At 39.9% G+C, this 15,377-nt stretch overlaps 1 protein-coding gene across 4 annotated transcripts in view; it reads right to left on the reverse strand.

Moving 5' to 3' along the window:
- LOC108244201 (radixin) overlaps positions 1-15,377 on the reverse strand; it is a 51,162-nt gene that overhangs the window by 7,605 nt on the left and 28,180 nt on the right. For all 4 annotated transcript variants that reach the window (XM_017430176.3, XM_017430177.3, XM_017430175.3 and 1 more), the window contains exons 3-10: positions 8,766-8,849; positions 5,144-5,239; positions 4,646-4,768; positions 2,736-2,887; positions 2,461-2,544; positions 1,882-2,028; positions 1,167-1,263; positions 906-1,069 (exon numbers count right to left, since the gene is read on the reverse strand). In XM_017430176.3, coding sequence (XP_017285665.1) covers positions 906-1,069; positions 1,167-1,263; positions 1,882-2,028; positions 2,461-2,544; positions 2,736-2,887; positions 4,646-4,768; positions 5,144-5,239; positions 8,766-8,849 — 947 coding nt within the window. The remainder of the gene's footprint in view (positions 1-905; positions 1,070-1,166; positions 1,264-1,881; positions 2,029-2,460; positions 2,545-2,735; positions 2,888-4,645; positions 4,769-5,143; positions 5,240-8,765; positions 8,850-15,377) is intronic.

Raw genomic sequence — 15,377 nt, forward strand, 5'->3', positions numbered from 1 at the left:
CTAACGAGCCTCTATTGTTAGGAGAGTGAGAACAATTTGCAAGCAATCAAGCTTACATCACATCTCAGCTTTAAAAGCTCAACTCCACACTCTCTATTTCTGAATTGAGAAAGCTCCTCGGATGAGAAGCGAGACGTCATCAACATGTATAACACCCTCTCCTCCCCCTGATGTTCTCTGGTCAATATGGTGATGTTTAAACATGCCCTTCAAAATAAGATACACCACAAATATAAAGTGCACAAACAATACAACTCACCATAACACTGAATCAGTGGGAGCCCTGAGCCTGTTTCTCAGTAAAGAGACGGTCCCATCTAGGGCTTCCAGAGACGTTTATTTTTTACTCATTTTGCTGCTTGTGGGCTTGTTTTTAGCGGTAACGTATCACGTGACCTACATAAGCATTTTGACACACATCAAGAGTGAGTCATAGATGGATGTAGTGGAGAGAATCTGGTCAGTTTTTCAAAATAAATGTTGCTCAGACTCCGAAAATAAAAAAGCGGAAATACTGTAAGTTAATTATTCTTTCTCTGCGGCCCGATACCAAATGACCCACGGACCGGAGGTTGCAGACCTCTGATATAAAGGCATAAAAAAAAAGCCTGGTGAAAATAACTCTTACTGTCCAAATAAAAGGTAAGTTTTATTTATCTATATGCATTGGATACACATGCACTGACTGGTAAATCTGTCAGCACACCAGCTATACCTTCATTAGCTTACATATTTGCAAAAACTTGTTTATTAGTTGTAAAGTTCCTAGAGATCGAGGCAGAGCCCTCAGCAGTCTTCAAAACAGTAAAATACTCTGAACCATAAAAATCAATATTTCTGGAGAGACAAAAAGGAGATTAGGCTCCTAGATCAACTCGAAGTCTCACTGGGAGCATGTTGTATACCTCTCCATCATTTTGTGGTGCTTCTCCTCTCGGGCCTGAGCTTTCATCTGCTGCACCTCGATGGTATCTGGCTTCCTCCTCCTCATGTACAGCTCATGGTTTCCCATACACAACGCCAGGATGCGCTTGTTGATCCTCAACCGAGGGGCGTAAAACACAAAGTCCTGAAGGAAACAAATTACACATTAAAGGGTATGAGTCTTTTTTTTTTCCTTTTAGACATTACTCTTGTTTAACTTACATTAAATCAACACGACTTACTGGAGCTTTCTTGTCGATGGGTTTGATGACAAACTTCTTGTCGTTGAAAGAAATGTTTCGAATCTCGCTCCACGGGAAGCCAATCTTCGGTGACAATCTGCGGCGACATAAAACTCAACATTAATGATGGGAATAAGCAATTTACTTGGTGCAAGTTTATAAACAATAATATATTCCAAGTTCTGGGTGTGAGTAGAAGAGCTGAAGAGGATTTTTACTGCTTGCTTTTCATTTGTTTTAATGTTTGCTTTGTCTAAAGAAAACAATTTCCCACCAAAAGAGGGCGCTGCTGTACACAACCAATCCAGAGAGGTCATCAACTTGAACTAGCTGTATGTACAAAATGTGGAAAAAAATATTTAATCAAAACAGGTTTTTCTTTCTTTAATTTGTTTTGTAGCAATAGTACATCAAGAACTATATAAAGGAATCTTTGTAAAGTCAATTTGGTGTGGATGTTGCTGCTGATAAATGCTTCTCTTGTGGTTTAACCTTCTCGCTGTTAAAAGGTTGTTCTCAGTTTCCCCTATGGGCTGATTATTTCAGCTGATTATCATCCTCCCAGTTCATCATGAGCCCACAAACAGAGCAACATCTGCATGAAACTGTTGTCTGACACACTGAAGTCTCATTTCTCATCGGACATTTAACCTGTGAACTCCAGAGCTGGACCAACTCACAGACAATGTGTGTGTGTGTGTGTGTGTGTGTTTACTTGTCTTCATGTTCATAAATGTTGAGCCCCAAGGCGTCGACCCCCAGCCACAGCTCTGTGCCCTTTTTGTTTTTGATTTCAAAGTAGTTAACGCCGTACATCTCCAGGTCCTGAGCAATCTTCAGGTACTCCATCATCGCGTCTTCTCTGCATACACACAAACAACAGACAAACACAAGCTTTAAATGTCACTAGATCTGGTTTATAATGCGATAAAACTAATTTAAAGCTAATTTTGAGTGTTTTACTCAAGTACATCGAGTATATTGTCCCCCATCATTCAAACTGAAGCAGACAAACTAGACTGTTAAATGTCATCAGAAGATGGGGGTGTGAGTGAGTTCACACGAGTGTAACACACAACAAAGACTAATAACTTCTTCGAAAATGATAAACATTGTGAAGAAATTTAATTTTTTTTATAATTCCAAATTTTATTGTCTCCCATCAACTATTTCGAATTTGCAATAATAACATTTTTGCCAGATTTCTTAGACACTGACTTTAAAAAAAAAAAAACATTTAGTGGCTTTTGGATGAAAAAAATCCTCCAAGTCTGAAGAGCTCTCACACACTCACCTGAGCATGCCTTTGTGCTCCTCGTGCCAGGTCTGTATTCTGTCCTCCCACTGCTCCTTTGTCAGCTTGTGCTGCTCCAGAACTCTGCAGGACACACACGAGACCGGACAAGATTCATGAATATAAATATTTAATACTACCGTTAGAAAGGAGGAACAGAGGCATGGGGAAACAAATATTTAACTCTCAATCATAATGTGTTATTATGCAAATAACTGTATGATAAGCCATCCTCTGTGATTTAGAGTGATTTTGTCTGTGTGTATCTGCTGTACCTCTGTGGAAGTAGCCGGTCGTTTGCCAGGTAACCCGGCTTGTGAATGTCTTTGTTGTAATCTCCGTACTTTGCTTGGACAGCGTAGGAAGCTAATAACACGGCCGTCTCTGGGGGACAGTAGTTCTCGTCATTCAGAATGGCTTCTTTCACCTGCAGAAAGGACACACACATGCTCAAATATACCCGCAGACTCTGACAGGAGGAGTTTATCAGAAACCCACAGGTTTCACAGTGAATCAGTCCATTTCTATTGGAAGTTCAGACATTCGTTTGAACATGGAGCAAAGTCTAACTAGTTACTATTGAATCAAAATTTAATCTGAAAAGAAGCCTTACAGCAGAGGGCGCTCTAATACCAGCTTGACATCATGGTAACTTTATAAAAATGGTTGATAAGAATAGGTTTGCTACAAAGATATAGTGGACTAGCAAATACAGCTGTTCTGAGATGATAATCGGGACACTAAAGTATGATTGGAGCAGTTTTAGAATCATTTTACTGGGGCTGAAACGATTCCTCATGCAACTAGAATTACTAACAAAGCTTTGTTTAATCCACTCTGTGGTCGCCCTGTTTCCCGTGGACAGTTATTACAGTCAAACAGGCTTGTGTTACGTCCCAAAGGATAAAGTGTCCTGAATCATCCTGCACAAACTGTAATAAGAGTAAGGCTGCCTTGAGTAGTCGTCATAATCAACGACATCGATTATGTAAATTCCTCAACGTCGGTATTTTTAGTCTACATATAATGTTTATGAATTCATCTTTTAATTTCTTGAGCTTTTCAACAGACATAACTGTATTTCTCTCCACGCCGTATGTAAGCTCGTGTGTGCTACGGACGACGGTTGAGTTTTAGTCCGTTTCGTCTGAACTACAGATTTGTGCTGATAAACAGAGTCTGCAGCTGCTGCAGTGTTGAGACGGGTTAGAAAAGTTTTCAAAGGCAGATGGGGTCTAAAATATTGGAGTTTTTTTAAACTAGCTGACAATATTAAAGGAGGTCTGTCTGCTCTGCAAGGTTTCTTGGCTTACAGCAGCAAAACAAACAAAGGATGCGAGTAGAAAAAAATAAATACATTTCTTGTGCTACTAAATACACTTTTTGAAGATGGACATGTTGTCAGCTACATTTTTAGTGAATCAATGCTTCAAAACAGTTTTAGACTAGAATCTGGGCCCATGTTAGATTGATTAATGTTCCATCAATGTCTTGTTCATTTTAAATAAAATGCTAAAAGAAAATGTCCTGATTTCTCTTTGGTTCCTTTTTGTCCATTGTGGCAGGAAAACACATCTCAATACAACCCATGCATTTGTCAATGTGTTGCCTTTACTGAATTCAAATGACTTCTGCCTGTTTTAGGCACGCATAACAGTGTAGATAATGTAAATAAATAAAAGTGAAGTCAGACAAGTTCATGTACAACATGTGTTTGTGCTGGCACTACTGAATATGTAAAGTTAAAATAAAATGCAGTTTTTAAAAACATTCAGTTTTTCAACAAAAGTCTTACTTTGCTTGTAAACCTGCAGTAAACAGGTCAGCTGGAATGGCTTTTTTGTTCGCTGCATTAGGAAACTCCATTTAGGACAACTTGCCCAGGGTGGTCAGGGTGACCTGATCAGCTGCTCCACTCATCAGTACGAGCCACTTTGTTCCCATCTGAGAGGCTGCTTTATGTTTAACGTGTGTAAGTACCGGAGATGTGCAGCACATATACTTGTAACAGTTCTGTCTCTGTCTAGCTGCTCTTTGAATTGTCTACCAGTTAATTCGATACAGCAATGGGTTTTTTTTTTGTTTGTTTTTGGTCAGTAAACAGGAAAAAGGTTGTCACCCTGCTGCTCAGAGTGCACTCATCCGTTTTCAGAAATACCCAGATTCAAAACATGCTGTCCAGTACCTGCAGGAAGAAGAGCTTCTGTGTGATCTCCTGGATGAGCTCCTCAGAAACGTCCTCCGGGAAGAACTTTGCTCTGAACTTGAACTGCAGAGGATTCTCCTTCTTCACATCCTGCTGCGTCACCTGAAGGGAAATGCAGCATTTTACCTCATAGCCAAATGTTAAACAAATCATTTTACTCACGTTCCTTCCAGGAACTTTGAATTTAAGCTTTTACAAAACCAAGACTAGCCCTACAAAATTGCTTCTGGGCTTTACAGTTTGATAAAATAAGCACAGCAGGGGAACTTTACAGACTCATCTTAACTTTAAAAACACCATGTGTTCATTTATTCATGATTACTTTATTTGAAGAAATGATAAAAGAAAAGACCAACTGATGATAGTATGAGAGGTGGATATGTGAAAGTATATTTAGGATCTCCACATCCTGGATGAGAGAGAATCTGCATCAATATGCTGTAGGGCAGATTTAAAACGTACTGAGTGGTTTCTTACCTTCTTGTTGAGTTTGAGCCAGGTCACGTAGCCTTTGCTGTCTGTGTACTGCAGACCGAAGAACCAGACCTCCCTCAGACCCACAGTCTTCACCACCTGAAACAACAAAAACACTGTTTTCTGTCTGCAGGCACCTGTTAATGAGCAGGAAACAAGGTTTGCTGAAACAGCTTGTACTCAGATATTATTTCATACAAAACCGGCATTTTCACTGAGCCTCTTCTCGCCAGTTAAGTGTGATTAATAAAACTTGGGGACATTGTTCCCTCATGGTTTTAGACGTTTCTCTGAGACTTTACGCTTCAAAAACCCTGTTGAGAGAATCCTTGTAATTCTGGTAAAAAGAAACCACAATACAATAATTTTAATGTTTGGAAACAAACTGTACCCATAACAAAAGATTAAAGCGGTGCATCTTCTCATCTGTGAGTGATCAGACCATCCCTTCTTGTCTTTTCTCTTTTGACTCTCTCCATTTTCTCAAAAACTTCCAACCCAAATCCCAGGAGGGGGTGTGGACACTCAGTCAGATGTTAGAGTGAATTTACAGTCAATATGACAGCACTCATAGCATATAATTACCACAGCCTCAGGCGTTGACACTAAAACAAGCTTGCAAAAACAAATTAAACAGCTATGTGAATGAAACAATTACATGCAACCCTCAAACACACTGCCGAAGTGGCTGTGGAAGTGACTCTTTTGCTAAGGGACACAAATTCACTCCTACACACACAGAAATCCTCCTGTGAGACTGGGACTGTGCTGAGAGTTGCTGTTTCTGAAGGAAAGCCTCAGAAAGTGGCTGAATAAATTCAGAATCAAAAGGAAACATTAGGAACAGAAGAGCACCCCTTCCTTTCATTTTGGTTAAACCCTCCGTGCGAGTGTGATTAACGCCCATCAAAGCGCTCATGTTCAGAGGCAGGCTTTGCTCGGTTTAAGAGCTCTTTTAACTCACATCGGCCTTTTTCATCACACCAAGTGCATGTTTGAGTGAGCTTGTAATAGGCGACGTTTCGCTCTGGTTCCTTTTCATCAATGAAATCCTCCCTCGTTCACAACAATCAGGACTGTTTTAAAACTAAACAATTGTCAGGATCAACTTCATTCACACACATCAGCAAGTCAAGCTGTCACTGGAGTTTAATGGTCTCAGAGAGAAAAACAATGGCAAACATCTAACGTGCACAAAAATGTTGCTTTTATTAAGCAGAAACTGAACTGTACAACAGCAAAGGTTCAACTAGTTCATCAGCTCAGACTTTCAGCTGACAGGACTCGTTTTAGAAAATTTAAAGCAGTTTCACACTTCTTAAAACATAAATATAGTGGGGTTCCGTAGAAAGGTTATGAACAATTAATATCTTACCTGTTGTACATAAATCTTTGAACGACCTCAGTTTAAAAAAACAAAAACAGATCAGTTCTGATCGGACTGACGAGCTAACAGCTAGTCAGAGCCAAATCCAAATGGATCGCTCGCATCTCTTAGTTGTTCAAGCAAACACTGTTTTATAAACCAGGGCTAACCAGGTAAAAGTGGGCCGTATGTACAAGTAAAAGGTACTGAGGGTTTGAGGCCTACAAGCCATTATTATTGCACGCTGTCCAAAGGTGAAGGTGGATGTTTATGTTTTTGTCCGTATCTGTACGCATGAGTTTGTCTGTTAGCAAAATATCTTGTGAATGCCTAGATGAATTTTAATGAAACTTAATGAAATAATCCCTGAATTAACCTCTACAACTGATTAACTTTTGGAGTCAATTCAATTCAGGATGACGGTCACATCAACATTAGCCAACACAAAAAATAACTACAGGTGTAGAAGTAGCTCTAATCTGCACAATTTAATCATTATTTATATTCTGACAAATCTGTTTTGGATTCTGGGAACTTTGTGAGGGACAAATAAAATTTTAAAAATGGCCATGTCTGGCCCACAGGCTGCTTGTTGAATTGGCCTGTTAGAAACCTTTACACTGATGTCAATTTTGCACAGGATGATGATTACTGTAGAAATATTATAAACGTCTCGCTAGAAGTGCACCAGACTGCACAAGAAATGTTACATCTAGCTGCTACTGCTGCCTCCGTACTTGCAAATAATCACAAAAGGTAATGTGAAACTCTTCCAATGAAGTGCTATGAATTTTGACATTCAAATTGTTTCAAGATGGCAGTAATTCGCTTTGACTCCACTCAGACTATCTGTTAGAGCAATCTACAAGTAGGACGGTCATAACCTTTTCACAGATGCACAGATCTGAATTACTGCTTTAATAACCGGGTGGGTGTTCCAAACAGTCTTGCCTTCTCTGTACCTAATGCTCCTTAGACATAGTCCAATGTTATTTTATTCTTAAAGAACCCAAATGATTTGAAGAATGTGTTTCTACACTGCTGCTTGAGTATTGGAAAGTCAAATACAAGAACAGTAAACTTGGGTCTTGTACACTAAAATACAAATTACAGCACGGTGAGAGATAGACAACCAATAAGCATTCCTTATGTGTGATAATTATTCATAATTAGTGTACTGCAAGTTATTTTTTTATCATCTTCTGCAATTCGTTTTCTTTTGGATTCAGAAAAGACAGTTGTCCTGCAGCCACAGATATTCTTTAAGAATAATCACGAGTGAGTAAACATCACTTTACAGTAATCCTGAGCAGAATCAGAGTTGGCATGCCCCCTACATATTTGGTCCTCTAAGTTACACACAGCACAAAATACACCCATCAGTAGGCACAATCTAGGGAACAAAGGGTTTCATATTTCTTTGTTAGTAAGTTGTAAAGCTGAAGCAAAGACAAGGTTTTCACAAAGGCGTCACCTATGACCTTGACCCTTAACCCTGAGATCTTGAAATCAATGGGGATCATCCTTGCCCCATGAGGTGTTCAGCTGTGCAGTTTAATATTTCTAAGTAAAAGTGTTTGCACATTAGAGCTTGGGCAAGAAATTGTCCAGACAGACAGCATACTATAATGTGTCTCGTCTTAGAATGGACGTATAAACTGTTCATGTATGAACCACATAATCTGCCCGAGTTTTGACACTATACCAGTAAAAATTTATTTTGATATGGCGTTCCACAAATCCGTTATTTGATGTCTTTCTCTGTAAAACAGAGAACAAACAGAAGAGCTCGAAGGGAAAAGCAGAAAACAGATTTCTGCTGTCTGTCTTCCTTCCTCCATGTCAGCACAACCCTAACAACCCCGTGCAGTCTGACATAAAACAACACTGAAAGATGCCCTTTTACTTCCCAGTCGAGACGCAAACAATCTCCATCCTACACTTCCACCCATCCCGTCTTCTAAAAAAGGTCTCTGATCAGACAAAGGGCACTTTGTGCTTTATCTCTCCACAGAACCAGCACCAACCCAAACCCAGCCAAGCACCTCCTGGTACAAACAAACAAAAGTCAGTGCTGCTTTTCATTAGTGGTTAATGAGAAACAATATGATCCTTCTCGTGGGTCACAGAGTTCACCACATATGAGGTGATGATATACTTTTATAAAGCCCTTCAGATGCTACATATGGCTCGGTTCTTACCAACCGTTTACTGCGTAAGAACATTCAAACATATGTGCAGGTGTATGCGTCTTCGTACCTGGTCAAAGAGCTGTTTGCCGGTTGTGTTCGGCTGGATGGCAAACTCCAACTCAGCGTCCATGGTGGTGACGCGCACATTGATCTAGAAAAACAGAAAAACAAAGCGAAAAAGGCATGAGTGAATGTCTAAATGACATTCAGTTTAGTTGAAGTGAAATCTCACAGCAATCATCTCTGTGAGGCAGTTCTTACTGAAATGCTTCTGCTTAAATGATAAATGTAACAACCCTATGTTCTGCAGGAGTTTTTTTTTTTTTAAACCACTTAAGTACACAATAATGATGACAACCAATACCTTCAATATAGCTTCAGTAAGAAATAATTTCACAAGAGATTTCCCAAAACTCAATTTTGGAGCTATCCCAAGTAACAGAATCTATTAAAAATTTTAAGTATTATAAACAAGTAAAAATATGCACTTTAGTTTAATATATAGTTCCCATGGGACATCACACTTCTGGACAATGCCCCCCCTCCCCCACCCCCTCTTGTCACCATTGCAACAGGCAATAGCTTTAAGGCTCCAGCATACTTCATAAGAAGACACAAAGTCGGTTCTCCGTCAGGTAGTTGTAAGCCGTTCAATTTCGCACACACCTTTCATCCACAACACACTCTGATCAGAACTCCTGGGAAGCTACTCTAGGTTTCTTCCCACCAGCTTCACCACTTGGTCCTTGTACAGATTTTTGCTTCCCTTGCCTAAACCAGTTGTGTTTATTAAACAGACTGAGACAGTACGCGTCTCCTGCCAGTGCCCAGAACTTTATTATTAACATGAAGAGTTCAGACATCCTTTAAAAATCTGTTGAAACACTGATTTTACTGCTATCAGGCCACGTAGCTCCTCTGTGGTGTAAGCACACTTCATGTGCACTAAATAATTTACAATGTTGTAGTAATAGATGGGTGTGAAATTGTCAGGCTCGACCGACATTTCCTCTTTTTTCACCTCATACGGGTCAATCCTGACAGTAGCGATCTTCTGCATATATCTTTCCCTCACATGTTGGTCAAGAGTTAGAAAATACCTGGATTTTGTTTTCTGTGAAGACATCGTTGTCTCGCGCTCATCTACCAACATGGCGAAACTATTGCGTTGTGCTCTTCTGGATTTGTGCTTTTGAGATTTGTGGGAACTACGTATAAATCAACACATACTTCATAACTGCACAAAATGGGAAATGGGACCGTTTGCACAGAAAAAAAATACTGCAATAGAAAATAAAGAAATAAAAGTGTTCAAGTCCAAAACAAATGAAAAATATAACCATGAGTAAAAAAACAAAAACAAAATTAGAGCACCGCCGCTGTGTGCTGGTGGAAAGGTCTGCGTCATCAGTGTTTCCATCCTGTTGTCAGCATCTATAAATATGCTTCACACACACACACACAGAGTCCATATAAGGTGCAGAGTGTTTACGCTGTCAGTCAGCAAAGAGGAAGTTGCTTATACTTCACTCTAATGAGGGAAAGTCATTAGGAAGATTCCCGTCAGAAGCACCTGTTGCTACTTTCTCCACAGTATCAGCAACTGAAGATGGAAAAGGGAGTTTCTATAGCTGCATGAACAAACGCCTTGACTGCAGTCTTAAAAATTTCCAGAGATTTTCTGTTAGTAAAAATCAAGATGCTCACAACATTTACTCTTTGAAACAGAAAGATCAGCAGATGAGACAAAAAAAGGTTCTTCACTTCCAAAACAATACTGTGAGCCTGTGTGTATGTTAAGAGTCGTTGCTAAATGCTTTTTTTCTCTTGATCTGTGCGTTGTTTTCGTTCCTAGCTATTGAAAACCCATCCAATTACAGAGGCCTAGTGTTGATTATAAGAATGCATATCACCCACTGTCGTTCATGCCACAGTTTGAGATTAAAATCATCATATGTTGAGAAATGATAGAGTTGTAGAATTTTGTTAAAACATTACGCACAATCTCATGCAATATCTTACATAATTTGTTAGCACTGGGATATATACTCTAGATTGCCAAAAATTATTCACTCACCCATCTAAGTCACTGAATTCAGGTGTTCCAATCACTTCCATGACCACAGGTGTATAAAATCAAGCACCTAGGCATGCAGACTGCTTCTACAAACATTAGTGAAAGAATGGGTCGCTCTCAGAAGCTCAGGGAATGTCAGTGTGGTACAGTGATACCTGCTTCCTGTGCAATAGGTCCAGCCATGAAATTTCCTTGCTACTAAATATTCCACAGCCAACTGTTAGTGGTTTTATAACAAAGTGGAAGCCATTGGGAACAACAGCAACTCAGTCACAAAGTGGTAGACCACGTAAACTCACAGAGTGGGCTCAGGGGATGCTGAGGTTCATAGTGCACCAATTTCGTCAATGTTCTGTGGAGTCAACAGCTACAGACCTCCAAACTTCACGCGGCCTTCAGATTAGCTCAAGAACAGTGCCCAGAGAGCTTCATGGAATGGGTTTCCATGGTCGAGCAGCTGCATCCAAGCCTTACATGACCACATGTAAAGAGTCACATGCAGTGGTGTAAAGCATGCCGCCACTGGACTCTAAATTCACTGAAATATAGCCATTTCTGTGTAGGCTAATGTTGATTAGCCATGCCAAAAATGTTGAATTGGATTAACACCTAAAATTAATCAGTTCTAGATGTACATCCAATGATTATTTTCTAAAAGATTAATTAAAATCTGATCAGTAAGTCATGACAATTTTGCTAACAGTACAGACATGCGAACACACACATACACAGGCAAAAGCATTATCGCTCCTCCTTCGCCTTCGGAGCAGGGTGGTAAATATATGAGATATTGATAAAACATAAACACTCCCCAATCTGCCCCATGCACAACTGTGAAGAAATCAGATTTCCTCAGAGTAGTCTGCCTCTAAGGTGATCCAATCAGACACTCTCCCACACCCTCTCCCATTGCTTAGAAAGAGTGTCCTTTGGGGGAAAATACTTTGGTGTGAGGAACATGTGCCAACAGCATGAAGGAAAAATGTAGACCAAAAAGTCTGTCCTTTCTCCTGAACTTCTCCAGTGTTGGTGTGTGAAAATAGCTTCAGTAAAGTTAGTAATAAGTACCCTACAACACATTGTGGCCAATCTGTGATTTAAATGCACACATATCAAACATTTACAATATAGAATAATATATTGTTTTAGACATTTGAGGCAATGATAGAGTTGATGGCATCTTGATCAAATTGAAAATAACATTATGTGCAATCTCACTCTATATGAGAGCTGTTAGCACTCAGAGTATGTGTTCAGGATGACTCAACTGCTACCACACCAAATTTTAGCTTAATATCTGTGTAACTGACTGAGTTACAGCCACTTTTTTATTTTCTCAAGTCAGTTGGCTGTGGTGGCACCTTGAATAAGGTTGATGCTGATAGTTAATCAGTTGTAGATGTCCATATTATAACTTTCTGAAAATGTCATCAAAATCCATCCAGTGGTTCATGCTATCAAACAGACGCATAAACAACAAAAAACACACCTGCTGCCAACAGGCAAAAGGTGGGCAATAATGTTTAAACCCTGCATATGTTTTTTTCTACTTATTTAAGCCAACCGAAACCCAAACAGAGCTGCCCAACTCTGAATTATTTATGAAGCAAAAAAGGTTTTATTGACACTAGCAGAACTGACGAACCTGCTGTACGGTACAGCAGGAAGACTCGAGAAGTATTCACAGGACAAAAGCCAGTTTTAGCAGGCATGCTAGAATCTGTGGAGTCAGGTGCAACTTTTCAAGGCCTAAAATTAGCAACCTGAGACTTGAAGCCTGCAGGAACACTGACAGATTTATGAAGTATATGTTTGTGCGCATGACTTTTATCATGCAGCATGAAATCATCAACAAACAAACTTTTGCCTTACAGCTCAGTTTAAAAAAATAGTCAACACTATTTCATACATATAGTCGCACATTTGTGTATGTGTGTCCTGTCACTTCTCACTGGAGGTGTAATACATTAGATTGTTCCATGTTTTCTGTGCTGTAGTAAGCATCTCTGCAGTATAACCAGGCAGCTCTGTCCTTGAGTAACCCTGGCACAGAGCTGCAGGCCCTGAGAGAACAGAGGAGATGAGACAGAAGCAACAATGCTACAGTCAAAACTTAACAGCCTCAGGCTTAAACTGCTGCGTCAGTAAGGATGTGTGCGCTGTGTGGGCTTGTTTTTATGTTGTGCCTACAAACAAGTTGCCCACTATACTTGCAAGGACCGACAGTTTTATGAGGACTAAAATGCTGCGTGGTTGCAAAGTTTACATCTCTTTCTGAGGCTCAAAACTTTTGCAATCAGTAGCCACAACTATTGGCAAATGGAAATAATCAGGGAGTCTCCAAAATGTCTCAAAACGACCAGGGGGTGTTGCATTTTTGTCGCTTGAAATTTGATCATGTTAAAAAAAAAAAAAGAATAGTTGCAGAGTTGCTGTGAGTGTCTTGAATCTGTCTCAAACCTTTCTTAATTTAATTTCTGTAAACACTAGAGGCTTAGCGTTTGATACCTGCACAGGAGCTCTCCTATGACAGAAATGATAGCTCTAAAAACCATGTTGACGATAAAAAATTATGAATAACTGGTCCCAATCTGCCAATTTTCCCCACATTTAATTATAAACGTGAGACAATTGCCAAGGTAGGTACAAAGCAGTCTGAGATTGATACAATGTGGCCAGAGTTCAGCAAAACTGCAGTGAAAAGTTTGTCTTTTTCCTGGCAATTTTAAGTCGCCAATTAGTCGCAGCCCAGTGAGAAACTACCCTAAGGTCCTAGCTAATGAAAAGGCCTTATAAAGACACAAAGACAAGGTGCTTGTGTGATGCATAATTAAGGAAGAGACAGAAGGATAGGTAGATAATGCCTGAGGTGAAGACTTAATAAAAGTTCAAACTCTTAACTCTCACTCAGTTTTTATTACGGTTTTATAAATTCACGCAGTGATGTCAGAGCAGACACTGCAAGTCTGTAGAGCGATCTGCTACCACTTCTGTGTAACTTTTTCTATTACAGCTGTAATGTGTGGTACCAATATTCATTTTTAATTGGTTTTATGGAGAAGGAGAAAAAGATTTCTTTAGCAATACGCTTTAAATGTATGTTTTCATTTGTTCATCTCTAGTTGAGTATGATGATCCATTTGTGCATTTGTTGTCAGAACGGCCTGGGAACACAACCATATGGTTATGGCAGAAGCACTAGTGTGTGTGTGTGTGGGTGGGTGTGTGTGTGTGTGTGTGAGAGAGACAGCCGCCTCTGCTTCTGTATGGCAACACGGTGACCTGGTTGCATGAACAACTACTAATTCAACACAATCTGCTGGCTTCCTTAGACAACTTTTACTAACTGGCTTTTATAATGTATGTGAATGTTTTTGTCCAGGACCCCGAGTATACTCTTGTTACGACTTGGCGCTACATAAATAAACTGAATTGAATTGCATTGAATTCATTGTTCTTTGCACACATCACATGTCACAGATTTCTAAAGTCTGCTTGATAAGGTTCTCATAGCAACGCTGATGAGCCTCATTTTATTGTAATTTTCTCAAAAGCCTTGTGGGAGCTCTAAAGAGGGATTTTAACACTTTGACAGGGTGGCCTAGAAAGGACTGACCCCTCTCACAGTTGGATGAAAGCTTAACAGGTCAACAGAAAGGCAACAGTAAAACAACTGAGCACATTACAAAGGAGAAAAAAGCTTTTTACTCTTTGAATTAGCACATTTAGTTACTGTGGAGGAGCTTGCAGACTAGAAAGTCATATGCAAATAAAGCGCAAAACAAACACCAGCCGTGTTAGTCTGTGAGATAAAGGGTGGTTACCGTTAGATGTTAAATTATAACAATATGATTTAGTATGATATTACAACTAGGTAAGATGGCCCAAAACTTATTTCAATATTTGGAGATTTAAAGAAATAGTCAATACAAAAGTTAGTATTTTAACATTTCAGGGTTTCCCCCAGTGTATTATAAGCCTGGCAGGTAACCAGGATTTGATGACCCGGCTGCTACCTTTATCTACCTCACCACGCAAGGGTGCGCGTGCCAACAGTGATGCAATCACGCTCTCCCCGCCCCTACGCGCAGGCCCCGCGCGGTGTTGCGTCGTGCACCTTTTGTAACTTGGCGCTGGTTCCGTAGTGTACTGCCCCCCGTCTTTTTGAAGAATACTGCACTGATGTAAGCACCAAGTATAAACGCCTCCATCACACGCTGTTCGCGGAGCCCTGCAGATCTCTAACGAGCCCCGAGGCCGAGACGCCTTCAGCTGGAGTTAGCAGGTCGCTGGAGCCGCAGAAATAAACATAACGAGCGGGTTTAACCAAAAATGGTTACCGTATTTTCCGGACTATAAGTCGCTCCGGTGTACAAGTCGCACCAGCCATAAAACGCATAATAAAGAAGGAAAAGACATATATAAGTCGCACTGGAGTATAAGTCGCATTTTTGGGGGAAATTTATTTGATAAAATTCAACACCAAGAACAGACATGTCATCTTGAAAGGCAATTTAAAATAAAAATAGAATAGAGGCAACAACAGGCTGAATAATTGTACGGTATGCTATGTTACACGACACATAAACAACGAACTGAGAA

Source organism: Kryptolebias marmoratus, linkage group LG6 (genome assembly GCF_001649575.2).
Source record: "Kryptolebias marmoratus isolate JLee-2015 linkage group LG6, ASM164957v2, whole genome shotgun sequence".
NCBI lineage: Eukaryota > Metazoa > Chordata > Actinopteri > Cyprinodontiformes > Rivulidae > Kryptolebias > Kryptolebias marmoratus.